Consider the following 19,628-nt stretch of genomic DNA (forward strand, 5'->3'; position numbering starts at 1 on the left):
GGGGGGGCTCCTGCAGACAGGCAGTGAGCAGAGAGAGCCCCGTCTCTCCCACTCTCTCTCATGACCCTGTCCTGTCTGTTGCTGCACACTTGGCTCAGGACCCTGGCACATACCCACCCACACACTTCTTGGTATGATTTGAAATAGTTTTTTCTCACAAAAAATCCCGTGGAATACAAACTGCATTTGTGTGAGTGTGTGAGATTGTATGCATGCACTGCTCTGAACTCACTAATGCAAGTACACGTGACAATGTAAAATGAGTTGTAAACGGAGCCACATGACTCTCTGAGTACAGAAGCCCATTGTTCAAACTGCATTTTCCTATGAATAATGGAGATTCAAGATAATTTTCTGCATTCCTCTCCGACTGCAGTGATTACAAACAAACTTCAACAGAAAGACTAGCCTCTCCTCCTGCATTATATTCGGGAGCAGTCGCACTCCAAACAACCCTGTGAAGTATGATATTATCATGACCTAGGCCAGAGGAATGAGGAAATCCCCTTGAGTGTTTAGTCTCCCAGCTTTGCCTTGGCTTTGTAGTTAACCTTTACCCAGCCATTCTCCAAAACAGCAAGGTATGCAGGCCTGTTTACTTGTGATAAGAGCAAGCAACTCTAATCCATTGCATCTGAGGCGCACAGGTACATTACACCACCTCCAGTTTCACCTCCCAAATGATATTTAAATTGTTTTGGAGCTGGAGAAGCCGTCCACCCATAATAGAAGACCTTTCCACTGTACGGTCCACAGTGACCTCCTTTGTTGAAGTATGAACCAGACGATCACCGCAGACGTCTGCGGAGTTCCACTCAAGTCTTTTAACATAATGATGGCTATATTTTCTCCAGACTGTTGAATGATCGAGCTGAAATATTCTCTTGTCGTTCAAGAACACATTTCAGGAAAATAAATAATGAAACTGGCTCATGCCAAACTGGACCCGTTTCAGAGTATTTTTTTCACAGATGACTGGCATTTCTGGGTCTTTGGCTTTTTTTCGGAGCTCAAACATCAGTTTTAATTGAAGCGTCTCTTGACAGCTGTGACATCAGTCTTCCCTCACTGAGTCGCCAGCTATGCGAAAAACAACCATACGATACATCTGGCAGCGAATCTCCTCCCCAAACCTGGCTGTCCTCATTTCCTCCACTTCTCCCTCGCTCCCTCTGTCTCTCCTCCGTACCTTCCTTCCCTTCTCTTTTTCTTTTTTCCCCAGATTTTTCTTGGAGTCCCAATATCCGGCCAAGGACCCAGGATTTTCCCACAGAGTGTGGTGCTGAAGGCAGAGCTATTGTTTCTTGCTTACAGGGAAACGGGTAGGGAGGAGGAGGAGCAGGAGGAGGAGGGGGAGGAGGCAGGCTCACTTCCTGGCTGCCAACTTGGGGTCTACATCAGTGTGAGAAAAAGCAGGGGAGACAGATCTGATGATGACAGAGCAACTGTGTATCCTAGGGACTGACTTCAGCCAGAATAAAATATCGAGCTTTGCTCCATTTCCCAGCAAGTAGCACCCAAATAACTTTGTAAGAGGCTTGCAACTTCCCTACTTGACCCTTTTTTGGTTTAATTATTCTTTTACTTTCATGAATATTAGATATGGTGGGAGTCTGGACTGTCCTTCAGGGTACCTTAGATGAATAATTTATTTTGGCAATATATGAATACACATTTTATGTCATTATTTTGCAATTTCCAAAGCCGAACTATAGTGCAGAGACGGAAAACCTGTCATTAGGTACAACAAAATAGCTGTAGCTATATACTGTAGAGTATATTCTGCAGAATAATGTAATAGCTCTATATGGTAGTATTATTTAGAAATCCACCCTTACCATTAAATGCCCATGTAAATTTGGTTTAAGCAGTACTTCATGGTAATACAATGTTGCTCTGGGCTATAGGCAGGCTTGTCCTAAATTGCAGCACTGTCTTTTTAAATGGGATGTGGAGAGGGGTGTGTTATACATCCTTTGGGAGTGGTGTGGTTTAACTCTGAGGGCAGAGGCTCCAGCCACGTTCCCAGCGACTCAAAAATAGTCGGGAAAACACTGAGACCAGCCACTAGTGAGGAATGTGACGGAAAAGGGAAGCTGCACGTCCCAGGGATCTAGCTCGGCGAGGTTCTGCTGGACCATGTTTCACATATTCAGTAGATCGTAGGTGTCGTTTTGTTTTAATGCTTTATTCATAGCTGTGCTCACTGCCGTGGATGGTTACAGCTGCAGCTGCACGCTGTGGTTTCACAAAAACCTCTGTCCCTGCATCCACCCACAGTCCATGACTGTACGTTGGGATTTTATCTGGCTATTTTTTGCGATAAGAAAGTACTGTCTACGTGAGGATTGAACGTAAAAGGAAGGTCTGGAGAGTTAAATATAAGGAGGGGAAAGCAGTGTAGCTAAATGGTTGGAGAGGAAGGTGCTTGGAGAAAAACAAGGATATGTTTAGACTTGAACATGAAAACTATTCAGTGCCAGAGGCAGATCTTGGCTTTAGAGTTTAAATAAGATTTCCGTATTGACAGTGGGCTACAGTGGTTCTACAGTTTAGAACCAATTATGTGCTAAAGCTGCCTCACCTGTCTAAATCTAGTATTAATAAAAAATGCAACAAAGTGGGAAAAGTAGCATTTGCAGAGATCATAGGCTAGATTGTTTTATCCATGGAAGTTTTGTTCCGTGTTGCGTGGGAAGAAAGTCTCTACCCTTTTTGTTTTGTATTTTTTCTCTTTGTGAACTTGAGTGTTTGCCTGTTTCTTTGTCCAATGCCACAGGGATGTTTGAATATTCAGGTCAAGAAGTGAAAAAACACACTTCCTCATCTCCTCGACTTCTTTGCACATGCTGTTATCAGTGCCCTGAGCGCTTCACAGTTATGGAAGAGAATAGGCTTATTTTTACATTTTGCTTGCATCTAATTTATACTTTCTTCAATTCAAGCTTAACAAATAGAGTGAATCTCTTGTAAAGATACAGTACATGAACACAGCAGTGTCATGTATGCTTATACACACAGGAACTAGCACATTAGCACAGAGGCACGCACCATTTCCATGACCTTGTCTTGCCTTAAGTATTCTCGGCCAAATGGTCAAGCCTGAGTCATACACACTGATATGTGACTTTCTTGTCTCTAATATTGTTGTTGTGGTTACAGCAGAGTGGTATTTCCATTATTAATTTGGTTCTCCTTTTATATTATTTTTAAAAATCCTTTCCACGTCCCTATAAAGAAAGTCCTTTGCAGGCCCTTGCAGGACTGTAATAAATACGACCAATCATTTCATTCGGACCAAATTATATGCTGGCGTACCCCCTCTGTCACTAACCGACCTTCCTGCCCCTGCTCTCACTGCACATGATCTTCACAAGCCCTAGAGATATACACCACTGAGGCAGAGACGATAGCCAGAAGTTAGCGAGCAAATCTCGGTAAAGTCATCTTCTAGCAGTTGTCAGCCAGTGTGTGTTTGTGTTTTTGGGGCCTAGCTTTGATGATAGGGTCACTGGGAGGAGGTGGGATGTACCGGCTGCATATTTGTAGTGTAGCCTGCACTTACTAGCTTTTCCATGATTACCAACCCTAGCTTTAAATGCTAGATCAATAATGGCTAATGAGGATTATGAAATGGGTAATCCCGAAGTCAACATAAATATGTATTTGTGACTTAATTGCGTGTCTAGAGTAAGACCATAAATAGCTTTTCACAGTGCAGTGCGTTCTCAAGTAAATATGGTAAGGGACACATTTTCACTGACACCTCATCACCCTTCATGCTTTAACAGTAAGGATTTCTGGATGGCCCGAAGCCAGAAGACATCAGTTAATTGGGCAGACACTTGGCCCGATTAGTCCGGTTGTTTCAGTATCCTTGGTGATAACTGTATTTTCCTTTCCTCCGCCTTCCATCCCTTCCCTCTCCCTCTCTGCTGTGGTATTTTTGTTCAGAATTCATAGGTCAAAGGTTCCCTGAATTACAAAGTAAAAAGTAAAAGTCTGTTTTTCTTTGTTGCGAGTGCCGTTTTCCTCGGTTCAAAATAATGAATCAGTCCTGACCTGTCGAGGTTATTCGTTGGCAGTTTCAAAGTGGACTGAGCTTGGCTGGTGTTTTTTTAAAGCCCCTATAATTATCACAAACAAACGAATCAGGCATCTGATTCATTCTGGGCTGATTAGTTCCCTGACAGCTTAGATTGTAAGGCTGTTTATACTTGCAGCAGCGAGTTACAAGTTGACAATACAAATGTATTCACTCGCAATTATTCATATATTCAAATGTTGTTCATTTTGCTCTCACGCATTTTGTGGCTCAAACTCAAATAATGCACAAAATGTTGTAATGAAGACAAATCAATGGAGTGAAAGTTAAGTACATTACATGGATTTTGGTTCGATTAAATTTGCCCTCTGATGGAATAATCAATTTCTGACCCATGACTTCACTGTGGCTCACATTCACATAATAAATAGTTTAAGTTAAAGAAAATCATTCTTAATGCTGTTTTTAAGTGAAAATATACAATGAACACATTCATTGTTGACCCACTGGTGTAACTGAGAAACCCCTTAATATTAGGTTTTAGTAATGAAGTTATGTGGGAAAGAGAGAAAGACAAACAATCAAGCTATTCTCATTTTTCTTGCTCAGCTGGTCAAGAAAAGTAGAAAGTAGAGAATACAATATAATGTTTTATAAACCATTTTTCATGATGCTGGTACTTCTATATTTACCGGATTAGTAAATACTGTATATGATAGTACAGTGCAATATATTTATCATATGTCACAGATGAGGCATTATTGTACATGAATTCAATGTTTAAATAGACACAGTTATTTTTACAGCTCTCCCCCCCTCATTTCTGTGAGTGTTAGGGCCACTTAAAGCGAACAAATAAATGGGATAATACATGAAGAAAATTGTTATATTCCCAGTTCCACTCCGAGGAGTACAAGCTCCTACTGCTTACTTACTACAGATGTATTTTTTTTCTTTATCTTTACCCTTTTCTGATAAATTACGACTGTATTATTATAGTATTAAGACTTTATTCTCGAAAATCTCATTTCTTTTTTCTCATTATGGCCCTAATACTCTGTAGTGGATTTTCTGACAGCATCTTCACGTGAATTTTAGTGTTTTTGTTTCCTGCTCGGGGGACACCACATGTGTGTGAGTAGTCACAGCACATTGTGTGTCATGAGTCATGAGACAGTGTTCCACCAGGCTGTGTGACTAAACCAGATATATGTACTCTTGTAAAGTCAAATTCTACCATGATGGTTTTTTTCCCTCACATGTCACATTATAAGTGAACAGTTTTTAAATCAATATACCGATCACACTGCGTCGGTAGGCTCCCAGAAGGCCATCAGTCATCAGTATGACATTCGCCCTTTGACTTTAGCTGCTATTTAGGGAGTTACTGTTTGGGCTGACCTTTGACCTCAATATAATTTCCCTGCAATTGCGATGTGTTGATTATCCTATTTGAATTGCTGCACTCCCGATGTAATTACTGTGAATAAAGCGATGGTCAAACACCCACACACCGGCACACTCACACATAGTATGGTGTCATAAAAATCCATTGTGCTGTAGAAGCTTCATTATTTGCTCTAGTGACCGTTGACTCGTGGCTCTTAAAACTGTCCAGGGAAGAGGAATGAGATGTAAAAAGGATGTACTACATGTGTCACATCCTGCAGAGTCGGCCGCAGAATAATCCTCCCATGAAATCGCTGCAAATATTAAAAAAAACGTAAACAGTCCTCGCAGATTATTGCAGGTAATTGACGTACTGTGTTTTGCAGCTGCTAAAGTGCGATTGTCTGCGTCCAGCGGTTCGCAACCAGCTGTTCTGTTCTCCGACTCTCGGCACATGACCTCAGAGCTCAAACCTCGGCTCGGCCCCGCTCCAGAGCCGCTTCTCATTGCCGAAGTATTGTATTGGTCCCCCGCAGTGAGTGTCCTAGCAGATGTTACACTGAATTACCTCGCAGCCTAGCAGGGAGGCTGCGCTCTCACTGTAATCAAGCTGTGCACAAGTGTGTGTGTGTGTGTGTGTGTGTGTGTGTTACCAGACAGCCTGGCTTGGTGGCCGAGTTAGCTCTTCCAACAGTTGTTCTCCAACCACCTGATCTCAGTCACCAGCCAGATTTTCCCACAATGAAGCATGTCTGCCAGTGCTCTGAGTCAGACATCCCTGCAGACTCATAATAAAGGGGGCCTAGTAAGGCTGATTATTTAGGAGATACTAAATGCTAAAGCTAACTCCCTCGTTCCCTGTGTCTGGCATGTGTGTATTTGTCAGGGAGGCGTGTGCACATGTCTGCATGTGTCTCATTCTTGTCCTTAAAAGCTTCCTTCCTCTCTGTAAATGAAAGGCCATCTTTGTGTGCAGCTATTCCTTCCATTCTTAGCTAATGTGGGTTCCCCTCTATAGAGCTCTAACCGCCTCTTATTATTCTTCACAAAAGTGGTCACACTATAGCTTCATTTTTTTACTTGGTGCAGTGATGCCTGGGGCAGGGTCCCTTTCTCTTTACCCCTCTTCACAGCATTATCTCTCTTTTGTCTCATGTGCATTATTCCGCCGGCAGTGTAGGAGCCGTCAACCAGCACAGGTGCTGCAAAGCACTAATGCACTGGAGTTAGACCGACGGCAACGAGACGATGTACATTTTCCCCTTTTTTTTTTCTTTAGCTGTCTTTGTTATTGATTTAATGGACATTCGGCACAGCCAATTTAGGTCTTTGCACACCGAGTCCGTATAATTTGTCTGAAAATGTTAACAAACAAAACTGTTAAATAAACACAACGTCATGTTGTGTCAATCACGTTAACACACCGATCTCGAAACCTTCGCCGGTCAGTAAACAGTTTTGATTTCCTGGGTTTTTCACTTCTGTCAAAGGTCTTTCCAGAGAGTAGTTTGACTGTTCAGCCTGATAAATTATAGGCATATAGTGTGTGTGTGTGTGTGTGTGTGTGTGTGTGTGTGTGTGTGTGTGTGTGTGTGTGTGTGTGTGTGTGTCTTTATCTATGTATGTGTTTGTGTGTTTACCTTAGACATACTGCCAAACACTGTTTTGGATCAACTGGATTGATTGGGACAATTCACAATTCGCTCTTTGATCACAAGATTAAATTCTCCTTGTTCCTGACGGCGTCTCAGAATTGGATGGGCCAAATGTATTCTTTTTCACTTTTCAAGAAGTGAGAGGACCACAAAATCATCCTCACCGTTCGACTCCAGTTTATCTCCGACTGAACATTTTCTGAACAAATAGAATAATACGACCCATCAGACTCAGTGTGCAAGGTTTGGCTGACAGATAAAAAAATGCAGACTTGGTTTGCAAATACCTTCACTGAGGTCACAGATTGGAGGGTTGGCCGGGTCTTTTGTATTGAGAGTGTCTGTCTAGATTTGATGAGTGTAAATTTTCCTCTGAGGGGTTATTGGTAAAAGGAATGGTAGTTGAGGCCGTCACATTAGCTACATCTCCTCCAACTCACCCCAACCTCAAACTCTGTGTTTGTCTCCAGAGATCGTCCTTCCTCTGTACTGTTTCTGCCTTTGACAGTGAGTGAGGCTTGCTCTTGAAGGGGTCTTCTACCCGTCCTGATTGGATTTTGGGCTCGGAGGCCTGTAGCCACATGTCAATGGTTCCGCTCACACATCCACCGTTCTGCACCAGTAGCGTCTGACAGGATCCTCCTCGTCTCTTCCCCCTCACCTCCTCTTGACTACTCTTTCCCTTCTCGTCTCTTGCTGTGGGGCCAGATGTTTGTTTTGTTGTCTATATTCTCCAGCTACCCATCACCCAGCTGTTCCGGCACCCCTGTGCAGATGACATTTGACAGCTGGCAGGTTGATGCACTAAAACATATATTTTCATGGGCTTAACAGAACTCCAAATGCCACTGTATCGCTGCAAAAAATGCGAATGAAGGACGTAAATCTGACACTGACACTGCAGTAAGACTTTAACTTCCTCTCCGAGCTGAGGGTGCCTCATTATTCACTGTGAGAATTAAGAAGGACTAACCACATCTGCTTGGTTCAAATGAGCGATCAGCCAGTGACAGAGCACTCCGCAGTGTGACAGACACTTGGTTGTTTCATCACAGCCTGTGGTCCTTTCCACTGAGTCAGCGCCAACGCAGTGGGAATAATGGACACTTTATCGTGTGAGGCTTGATGCATGAATAATGGCTGATTTGTCCAGTTGCCTGTCTCTGCAGTGTGTGTGTGTTTCATAATCAACCTTGAACAATTACAGTGCGATTGTGTGCACAGCAGGAGTTCCACTGTTAACTGTTTTGTTTTTCCTGCTTTAATGTTTGAGTTGGGGCCCAGGTGCGAGCGGAGTGGTCGGCGTGTTGCTGGCTGGATGGAGCCTGTCGGTTTGAGCACCATGTTACATGGCGATGCAGCTGTTAGGAGAATGTTGCAGGAATAAATTTGGTGAAAACTTTGCAGCCTCTCCTTAGGTACGCTATTACAAACCACTAGTGTAACCACTGGGCTTTCAGGTCTCACCAAACCCTTACAGGCAGCATTGCTGCAGATTTGCTTTCATCATTATTTATCTGAGAGCTGAGGATGAATTTGTCTTGTCATCAACATCGTCTTTGCTGTCTGTGTTTTCATTATTGGACTTTGGCTTGTTGATTACAGATAACATCGAAATGCAGTAACAGAGGGTGTTGGCCCATCACAGAGCCAAGCAGGTCCTGAAAAATGAATAAATGACCTTTCCTTAAAGATTACTCCAAGCATCAAAAGGGAAAAGTATTGCATTCAGTCCACATCCATGTGTGGGGTTGCGGAGGGCGGCAACTAATCCCAGCTGACATTGGGTGAGAGGCAGGGTACACCCAGGACAGGTCACCAGGGCTGACACATAGAGACAAACAGCCATTCACACCTACAGTCAGTTAAGAGTGTCCAATTGATGTAACCCCAATCTGCATGTCCTTGGACTATCTGATGAAAATGGAGTACCCAGAGAAAACCTAGGCAGACATGCAGAGAACATGTAAATGTTGAAAGGCCCCCGGCCAAACCAAGATCCAGACCAAGAACCCTCATGCTGTTACGTGATAGTGCTAAATAGATTTTAAACCTATTTTGACTGTTATAACTGGGCTCCCTCTTTTATTGAGATAGCCCAAAATGCTATTCCTCAACTTGAAGGAAGTGAACCATGTTTTGAAAATCAAGTTCTTTTGTGTTATTTTAGATCAAACTTTACATAAAAAGTAACCTGCCTGGCTAAATCTGGCTCATTAACATGCTGAACTCAAGTACGCTTGTTAATTAATGTGTATTTTTCTATTGAAAAAAACATAAACATAAAATAACACCTATATTTTTTGGAGAATAACTAATATTATCGTCTGTGATAAGGATGCACTGGTCATATATATATATGGAGGCACAAACTGGAGCTTATGATTTACACCATTTTCATATTCAAACCATTCACTGTGTCCTCATCCCCTGAAGGGAAGCATCTGCATTCATTATGTTTTAGTACTTATTTATTCAGATTTATTTAGAACATATCATTAATGTAGCTGACACTTAATGTCTAAAACAATTGACAATAAGTCCACATAAAGGAGCGGGAGCCACAGAAATCATCAAAAACTTTGTACGCCTCTGCCTGGCATGTGTTTGTTTGGTCGAGCGCATTATTAACAAGTAATTGCTGTGCCAGTCTGTGAGTGGGGAGCGTATTGATTGTTGTAGATGCTGCTCTAACAGCAAAGCAAAGTGCTGTGTAAACACTGTGTATCCACGGTGAAAAACTGTTAGCAAGGAGACTTAACATCAGGTCGCTTAGCTCTGGCATTAAGTGAGGGCCTCTCCTGAGAGAAGTACTTGTTGTGTTTAGGTTATGCCTGAAGCTTAACTTTGGTCATTGGGGTAAGTTCGTGTGTTGGATAATTACTGCACAGTAGCGTGAGTGGAGGAGCAACACAAAGAGGGTATTATGTAAAGATTAACACCGCTTCACATGTGCTATAACGTGCTGTTGTTGTTGCAAATGTGATTGTGTTGGAACAATGCATATTTGTGATGCAACCCAGGTGGTTGCAGACCTTCAAAGCGCTGTTATTTGGAGCCGCACCACATTAATTCAGCCTGTTTTCAACTATCGGTGCAAAAATAGTCCCTCGTGGCGCAGCCAGCCAGCCATCAAGTCAGTGTGTCAGAGGTCTAAGTGCTCTGACGCCTATATAGGCCCAAGGTTTCAGACTATATCAGATCCCAGACAGGCTATCAGATGAACTCTTTACAGGATGCAGAGACAAAGCACACTGGGCGCAGTCCAGACACACTCAGAGTCCATTACTCTGCTCTGCTTTCTGCGGCGCTCGCTCCTAACTGGGTTTCTATTGAACCTTAGCAGGGCACAGTGCATCTCGTTCTCAGACTGCGCTGATAGAATTCATAGATAATTATGCAGAAATGTATTAATGTAATAACTCTCTGCATTCTCAAAACTTCTTTTTAGTCTCTGTTCCAAATGCCACAAAGTCTGTGAAGATTCTCAGTCATCCAGGTCATGGTATCCTTAGAAGTTGCACTCGAGTACGAAGGCATATGGACTCGCTTGTGTTTCACCTCTTATCCAAAAGGCTTATTCATTTCTAACTGACTAATGGGAGGTTTTAGGTCTTTAAGCTCTGTAAGTCTGTATACCTGTGATGGGAGCCGTTATGTCACGTGAAATATCACAAATGATAATAAGGAATAAAAGACTGGGACAGACCTTGTAGTTGTGTTCGCTGATTTTGCTTTATCTACTATAATCAAAGCATTGATGCCATGTGTCCCTCAAACAGAAGGCCAGAAGTAAAGAATAGTCTGTGTTCATAACCAGCATCCATAGTTTGAGTCCAGATAGAGGGGCTTTTTTTTAATGTTGCCCCCTTCTCCATCAACCCCTGATCAAAAAAATACCATAGTTTGAACGTGAAGATGTAGAGATTAAAAAACAGAAAAGTCATCAATGAAATGCTACGATGTGTCTGAGTTACTGGTGCTTCAATGATGTCCCCCTCTCACATCTTCCTGAAGGTAGTTGCATAGATACACATGATGGAAACACTATGCAGTTCACTTTTTATTATTTTAGAATTTCGCTAAAACTTGTTCAACATTTAAATGGAAACTAAACCGTTTTCATGTTGAAAAATAAATCTTTGCGTCTCTTTGGATGAAGAGACTTTCACACAAACATTTAATCCATATATGTATGCAAACATTTTATTGTATTGTATCATAGTATTATAGATAAGATATGAACAGTGTTCTCTTCACAAAACTGCTCTTTATAGTTTGACCTTTTCATTTTATTCCCTTCTGCTCTTTACATAGTTGTGAGGAGCCAGTGGAAGTTTCCAAACCGTCAGACACTTGTGTATCTCCTACATAATATGTGAAACATTTAAATAGCCAGAATGAAGCCCAGGGGACAAGGAGAGATGGATTAATCGGTAGGCAAGAGAGGCGAAGGGAGATAAACAAAGTTAAACAGATGAACAGGGAGTGGAAGAGTGAAATGGAAAGTTGTGTACCAAAAAAATCCACTTAACTTAAACAAACCCCCCTTCACCTCAGGTAAACACTGAATGAGAGGAACACAATATTGGAGGGCTGTCAAGGACAGAGAACATTTGCTGAGAATAGACGATGCTGGGGGAGGGGAACCAAAGTGTGGAAAAATGAGGAGATGAGGATGACAGTCATTGCTTGTAATGCTGCTTGTGTGCGGAGGCCGACGCGAACAGAGCGTCAGACTGGCTGGTGCAGAAGTTATGAGCAGATTTCACTTGCCAGACGTGTCGTTCATTGTCATTATTACAAAGTGGCGCACAAAAGGCTCTAAATTACACGTTACAGTAGAATTTAATACAGTGCCATGCAGATGAAGGCAAGCATTATTATTCATCAGTTCCTACCCCCACCATTTCCACTGACACTAATGTTCTTATCTTATGATACGCTGAGAGAAAAGAACATTTCAACAGAAGAATAAATATTTCTATATCACAACATGCAGAATATTATTCCATATATATATATATATATATATATATATATTAGAAATATGCCAGTGCATAAGAATCTTTGATAATGATGGCACAAGTTGGTTTCCTTCAGTTCATCTGTTTTTAAATCACGTAAACATCATCATCATGCAGGTTTTGAGACTAGAGACATAAAGTTTCTCTATCTTCCTGATTTCCCTCCTCCTCTTTTATTTGACTCGCTCGCTGTTCTGCCCGGTACCCAGTCAGCCAATCACAAAGCAGAGCTAGGTGCAAACATTGCTTCCTCTGCAGCTGTGGAAAAGGCTAAGAGCTCCTGAAACTGGATGCTCACATATGCAAAGCTGTCCTGGCGGTGTTTGCACATGTTGTTGTGTTTCAGAGAGATGAAATTTGTGCATATGCGTGTGTGTGTGTTTGCGTGAAAACAGAGCGAGGGCGAGGAAGGGTGGACAGATTATTATCTACTTTGCATTGGACGGTGGATTTGACAACAAAGCTGTCCGACTGTACAACAGGGCTGCATGCGGCTGTTAATCTGTCATTACGGCTGCTGCATGTTATTCCTGGAATGCTCTTCTTTTAGTCCACAGCAGAGATGTACAGTACACACACACACACAACCACACAGAGGCTCACACACTTGCATGAGATTAGCGTGTAAGCCGTCCACAGAGGGCACTATTGAAAGAATGTTCTCTCTCATTACATCAGCAATTGACCCTGTATCGTCCGCATTCCTGCAAGTAGCTGAGTGTCAGGGGCTAATGTGTATGTAGCTGTTTACATCCCCCACCAGCGTATTAAGCTTCTTCATCCTCTTATCACTGTGAGAGTGACGACAACACGGGTATGGTCGATGGCGGGCTAAAGGCGTCAGTTCCTTTTTGTTCACTTCACAACATGTTTGACGATGACATAGTTTTAAATACTTAAAGGTGGGGTTAGCAATTGTGGGGAGGGACTATTCATGTTTGAAAACAAGAACACCCTTCCCTTCACTTCTAGTTCGGAAGCTCCGCCCCCCTTATTTAGGCACTCACAAATTAGAATTAGCCACCAAAAACATCAGCATTAATGGTAGCCAAGATACACCCTCTGTTTTTGCATGAATTACACGTTCAAGGACCAGAATCAGGCGCAGCAGTGTCTGTCTGCCTTTCAAGAAGCATGCGTACTGGATTAAAATTGCTTACCCCACCTTTAAGCTACATGTTAATTTGTGCGTGTTTGTGAAGCTAAACGTTGGCCAAATATTAAGCTGAATGATGTGGATCGCTGGCACATGCATATGATCACTGCATGAAGACACACTTGCTCTTTTGTGGTGACAGTCATTCTCTCTAACTCTTCTAAAAACACAGAAAGTAGGGCGACATCAAACACAGCAAACAGCAGAAAGCTCTTTACTTTGTCTCCTTCTATTCTCCGCCTGAAGAATGGCCAAGAGAAAGGGCTCGAGGGCTGTCATTGTGAGGATACCGAATGCTTTCTAAAGTGCACTCCGGGGCTCTCGTCATAAATATCCGCTCTGAGCATGCTATTTGTGTGGTGTGTGTTTGTTAAATGAACCTCAGTTGAGTGTGAGGTTTATCACCGTGAAACATTATCACATCATGAAAATTGTGCAAGTCTGACCATTCATGATAATCAATGATACAAATCGTTGCCTATTTGTAGTGTTTCCACCAGTTTGCAGAGCGGCTTGACTCAAATCTTCTATGCCTTTTCATTGACTCATTGCATGAGAAGTCATAAAGCGTCCGTCAGCAGAATGGAATGCATGGGAATGGATAGTTCGGTTCGACCTTGAATTTTTAGCCATGATCTGGTGTATTGTTTTTGGGGATGGGGACCCCAAAATGTTCCCACACGATTGACATGAATATGCACACGGGTGTCTGCAGTCTCAGGGTTGTTATCTGTGTTGAATCAGCACAACTTTTATTGCAGGTGTGATGACTCATTCAGGATTTGACCAGAATAGTCACATGACACATGCAGTTAGGTTGCAATGTGTCATATAAATATATAGCTGAACCTAAATTAAAATAGAGCTTCGACGTATGACGAAGAAAAACCACACTGCTAGCCAGTTAGCCAGTCGCCTGATTTTTTTCCTTCCACTGTTTGTATTGGTCTAATGAATCAAGATTATTCGTTGCCGTTTGCTGTGTAACATTAATAAAACTTTAATATTAACTTTATATGTGAGCATGATTTGTTGTGTCAGGTAGATTTTCTTCTGCAGTGGTGGTGAAGACAACAACTCCCATGATCCCACGCTGCTTCACAACAAACCAGGTCTTCTGTTATTGTTTTGATTGAGAGACCCCTAGTGGTCAAAGTTGCATATTTTACATTTAATTATGAAATGAATAAAGAGTTTTTGACATTAGTGAAGTAATGAGAGCTGAAAAGGCTGCGGTGGCGGGTTGGGTTTGGAATATCCCAGCTCCATGGTCCTTATCAAGATGTGAGATTGTGATTTGGGTGGTGGTGGAGTGGGTCATCCACTAATCAGAGAATTGGTGGTCTGATTCCCAGCTCATCCAGTCCATTTGATGAAGTGTACATGGGCGAGACACTCAAACTCAAATTCCTGTGCTAGCAGCGTATGAATGAGAGGCATGACTGATAGGCCAGGCGCTAGATATAGAAGTACTGTGTGAATGTGTGTGTGAAGGGGTGAATGTCAACTCTACTGTAAAGCACTTTGAGTGGTCATTAAGACCAGAAAAGCGTGACTGAATGCAGGTCCTTCACCATTTGAATGTTTGTATGGAGGTCTCGTCTCAGTTTCTGAATTGTTTCCGCTCTAATGAACACGTGTTGATTTACTCATCCTGCTGAAAACTCGCTGACTTTGAGGCAAGTGGAGGATTCTCTCGTCGTCACCCTCACACTTCACACCTCTCTCTTCTTTCACGCTCACCACGGACGCTCGATGATACGTGCGGCGCATATGCTCCCCCTCTCTCACTTCCCGTCCTCAGACTCTGCAGGGTGACTCAGTTCTCTCTCTCCCTCCTCTCCTCCTCTCTTAGATCTCATCTGATGCCGAGGCTGAAGGAGTCTCGCTCCCATGAGTCATTGCTCAGCCCCAGTAGCGCTGTAGAAGCTCTGGACCTAAGTATGGAGGACGAGGTTATCATCAAGCCTGTTCACAGCAGCATCCTCGGGCAGGACTTCTGCTTTGAGGTGAGGGGACACACATACATGTACACATACACACAGTCACAACATTCCCACTACTGGCTCCACTTTAATAAAAGCATCCACACACAGCTATACATTTGATGTTGTTATGGAATTTCGAAGTAGGATGAGTTATTTCAGGCATCACTGTGTAAAAGTCATGTTCATTTTAGAGACGTATAGATGGATATGTCAGAAGACTTCTTGACTTGGTGGAACATAAAATTATCTTGGTTCAATCACAGATCAATATCATAAGCAATGAATAAAATACCTTTTTTGTAACGTGAAAAGATCAATTAGAAATATCACCTACCACCTTAAGTGTCTTTCAGTACATTGTTTTGGTTTTGCTTTGGGATGCACATTCTGAATTTATCCGGCACTCTTTAACAGCCAAATAAATTGTTGCGGTTAAAATAAATAATCATTATTTAGATAATATTTGAATATGACATATTGGAGAAGTGTCTGACGCATTAAAAAATACCAATGCAAGGTATAAGGAAATGATTAAATTGTAAATTCAGAAAAAAGCTGACAACTGTTTTTTATTCAAAAATAGCAACATGTCCACATGCTGTGAGGTCAGACTGGTGCACAGTCTCTTAACTGTGAGGCCCAGATGTTAACAAGGATTTTCTTTGAGCAGAATAACTGATCAAAATTCTTATTGTCTGTTAATGGTTAAAAGGTTAATGAAGAAAATCCCTAGTTTTACTCTTTTGGCTGACAACCACTAGTCTCATCAACGTCGTCTTCAGTCACAGCTGACAGTGACTTCTGCAGGAAAATATTTAAAAACTCTCCGTACGCAACCTGCCCTGCACCATGTGGCAGAAAGACAAAGTTAGCGACGATAGCTGGAGAACAAAGTGGAGCATTCATACGCTAATGAGCCACATTTGACACCAACAAACTGCTGGAGATCAAAACCCTGTGAATACTGGACTTACATTAATCAGCCAGACACGTGACTCCATATCAATCGTAATGTTGCCCACATCTGCTGGGTGTGTAAAGAGGGTACTGTTGGTGACCGGAACAACTTTAGGGGATTATATACAGTATGAGTGCTGTGTTTACAGCTTGTCATGCTGCCACTTTTTTAAAGTTCTGCTTATGCAGAGAAGAAGCTAAAGATAATAAAAAAAAACTTTAGCAGTTTGCTTTAGGATTCTGGGTCAGCGGAAGTTGTGCTGCTGTGTTCTGTTCCCAATTCCAATTCAATGGGCTCGCTCACACATTTTCTGGGACATTTTACTAACGGGATTGGCAGCAAAAGTTCCGAAAAATGTCGGGAGCACCTGACTCTGACATTTGCGTTCTCACGTCCAGCCCCTCCGGAAAATTTCAGGAAAATGTCCGCAGATCGGTAAATGTCTGAACGCAGCTGTAGAGAGAAATGACTGAACCCTGTTGTATCCCATAATCTCTACTAATCTGTATAATCCTGCTCATTACATCATTTTCTCTTTTCATGCAGTTTTTTTGCACTGTGCATTTTTTAATCACTCAGTCATCACCCAGTCTGCCAAGCAGCCATCTCTCTCTCTGTCCATTCAGTCATTCCCGAACTCTGCCAAGTCATCATCAGTCTCCTCATGTTATCCCATATTTGTATGTGTGTGTGTGTATTTTCGATAAGCTTCTTTGCAGTCACAGAACTGCTGTTTATGAAATTTTGTAAAAGCCATTTCTTTTCCACTCCCTCTCCCTCTTTGTTATGCATTAAGGGTTTAATCATTAAAGCTTTAATTTTCTTTCTCTGTCTGCGTCGCGACGGCAGGTCACCACCTCCACGGGGAGCAAATGCTTTTCCTGCCGCTCATCAGCCGAGAGAGACAAATGGATGGAGAATCTGCGGCGAGCGGTGCAACCCAACAAGGTGAGTACGTAAATAGGAGTGATGAGACCGTGTGAAGTAATCAACACTAATCACCTCATGTGCGAGTGTCCCAATTCCAAACCGCACCCTGCGAGACAGACAAAGGCAGCGTGGGCTATAAGGTGTTGACATCGTGTCGTAAGTCATGCCACAACAGAGCCTGATGTTTGCATCCAGCTGTGCTCTCACTGCACCTTGGCGGCAGAGGTCGCAGCGAGGAACACAAAGACTCCGAAAGTGTTTTCCTCTCGTGCGCGTCAACACCGTATGTAATCTTGACAAACACAGCTGTGGCGGAGGGAGAATGGCAAACATTTCAAGCCAAGAAAAAAAGTCCAGATCTCGCAATGTCTTTGCTTCCTCATCTGTCATTATTTCGCAAATTACTCACTGATTAGAACTTTAGGATGAAAAAGATCCTTAATAGCGTTCGAGTCTCCCTTATCTCATTTGGCGAGGATGCTTTGCTTCTGTCTGTCTTTGCTTTGCGTCTTTTATGATTTTTGAGAGATTAGATGCAGCTCAGTGTTTTCTGGCAAACACGTAGTCTGGAAACAGATGGAACTCTTTGGAGATCGATAAGGAAGTTGTCTTTAAAGAGATTAAGCAGATTTTTTTACACTCAATTTACCACTTCACCTGCTTCTACTGCAGTTACCACTGTCAACTCTGCTGCTTCTCAGAGATTCGACCAAAGATGAAGGTAAAATATGAAAGTGAAGGAAATGCTTTATCCAACAAAATGACAGCATGGAGATCTATTTAAGTAGCTGAATGTTCTTGTCATTTATTTTCACTGAAAACTTATTTAGCTCCTAAAGGACTTAATGGCTAGCAAAGAAATACAGTGACAGTTTTATAGCAAATAACTAAATAGAAACAAACCATCCCATCCACTAACATGGAGGAAGAGGGATTTATTATGTATGCTGCAGCCAGTCACCAGGTGGCGATCCAGACACTTATGATTCACTTGGGGAGCAGTCATGTCGTCCATCTTTATACACAGTCTATAGGGAGAACATTGAGAGGACATTATGCAGGAGGCAGACAGATCTCTCAACCTGTTAAATTGTTTGGGGCTTTCAGTCACTATTTGTTATCTTAACATCACCCTGAAGTCTCTTTTCTGTTGCTGGTGGAGAAGAAAGCAGTGCAAAATAGTAATTGTAAAAGAAACTAGAATGATATCCAGTAGAGTGAATACCTCCATCATAGCCCAACAGTTCCCTTGTGAAACCACATTTAAATCCACTAGATATGGACTTTTATTTGGATCTGCACCAAAATGAATATCAGTCCCCTTAACATGCTTGATTATTTCGATCAAGATCCATGTAATATGGAACTATGAAACTGAATATGTTAAAGCAAGGGATAGAAATTAAACAGAATTACTGGATCTGTCCAGTTGTCCAGTCCAACCCCCCAAAATAATATATGTGTTCTTTCTTGGCCCATGTGCCATCCTCATGTGGAAATTAGTTTAATAGATTTGTGTATTCCTACTGACAACAAACAAGCAAACAAACAAAGCAATGGACAGGGGCGTCAACATGCAAACAACTCTCAGAGTTAATTACATTTGGTCTTTCTCTGTAGCTTTAAGCCAGATTCATCTCCTATGTAAGAGGATAATTATGGCTAATTATGATAATAGGTAATTTAGGTGTCGTCAATATGAGTGGTGTTTTATATTTAATACCTATGTGTGAATATAAATATACACAGAGCCAAGTTTAATTTGTGTTGATGGTACGGAGCACCTTCATTCAAAGTGGGAGTACACTGTAAAATTGACGGCATTGCCGAGGAGGCGTTACTGAACACTGATCACCCGTGTTACCAAAAATAAATCCCAACTCTGGATCTTCATGGAGAACAGTTCTGTGGCGTTCTAACACTACAGAGTCTGAGGAACATCAGTTGACTGAGAACACAATGTTTATGACACATTGTTGTTTTCCCGTTGAGTTGCTTCAGAAGACGGAGCCGTCCTATCCGATTAGGACGTGCTGACTGACTCAGCACATGAATCATTCGAGTTGAGGTATCTGGCGTCATTTGGGGAGATAAATAAGTAATGGAAGCGATTGCTTATCGCTGTCAGTGTCTGCAGGAGGGGTCGCTCTCTTGATTCGTGGAGAACGGACCTGAAACCGAAACAAGAGTCACCTCACCTCGAGATTTGGTTCAAGAATGTGAGATAGCTGGAGATGGATTAGTGGAGGGACTTGACATTTATGGATAAATGGGCGAAAAACTGTGGGAATTTAGAGTGAGGGGAAGTGGAAGGATCTGGCATTACTCAAAAAAGAGGATGGTGGAGGGGGAATAAATGTTTCTTGTAGCCGCAGATGGAAAAAGGCCTGACCTGTTTATTTTAAGGGCTGTGAAAAAATGCCACTGCCCTTTCTTGGTGGGGTCAGTAACATAGCCCTGTGTTTTGAACCAACTGTTAA

General features: G+C 42.2%; 1 protein-coding gene across 11 annotated transcripts in view; it reads left to right on the forward strand.

Annotated features, from left to right (window-relative positions):
• dab2ipb (DAB2 interacting protein b) overlaps positions 1-19,628 on the forward strand; it is a 143,601-nt gene that overhangs the window by 88,031 nt on the left and 35,942 nt on the right. For 10 of the 11 annotated variants that reach the window (XM_035184054.2, XM_035184043.2, XM_035184047.2 and 7 more), the window contains 2 exons: positions 15,128-15,281; positions 17,068-17,166. In XM_035184054.2, the coding sequence (XP_035039945.1) occupies positions 15,128-15,281; positions 17,068-17,166 (253 nt within the window). Of the gene's footprint in view, positions 1-470; positions 2,163-15,127; positions 15,282-17,067; positions 17,167-19,628 lie in introns of those variants that run through there. The other variant, XM_035184050.2, reaches the window with a different exon arrangement.

The sequence above is a fragment of the Hippoglossus stenolepis genome, chromosome 18 (assembly GCF_022539355.2).
Source record: "Hippoglossus stenolepis isolate QCI-W04-F060 chromosome 18, HSTE1.2, whole genome shotgun sequence".
In the NCBI taxonomy this organism is placed as follows: Eukaryota; Metazoa; Chordata; class Actinopteri; order Pleuronectiformes; family Pleuronectidae; genus Hippoglossus; species Hippoglossus stenolepis.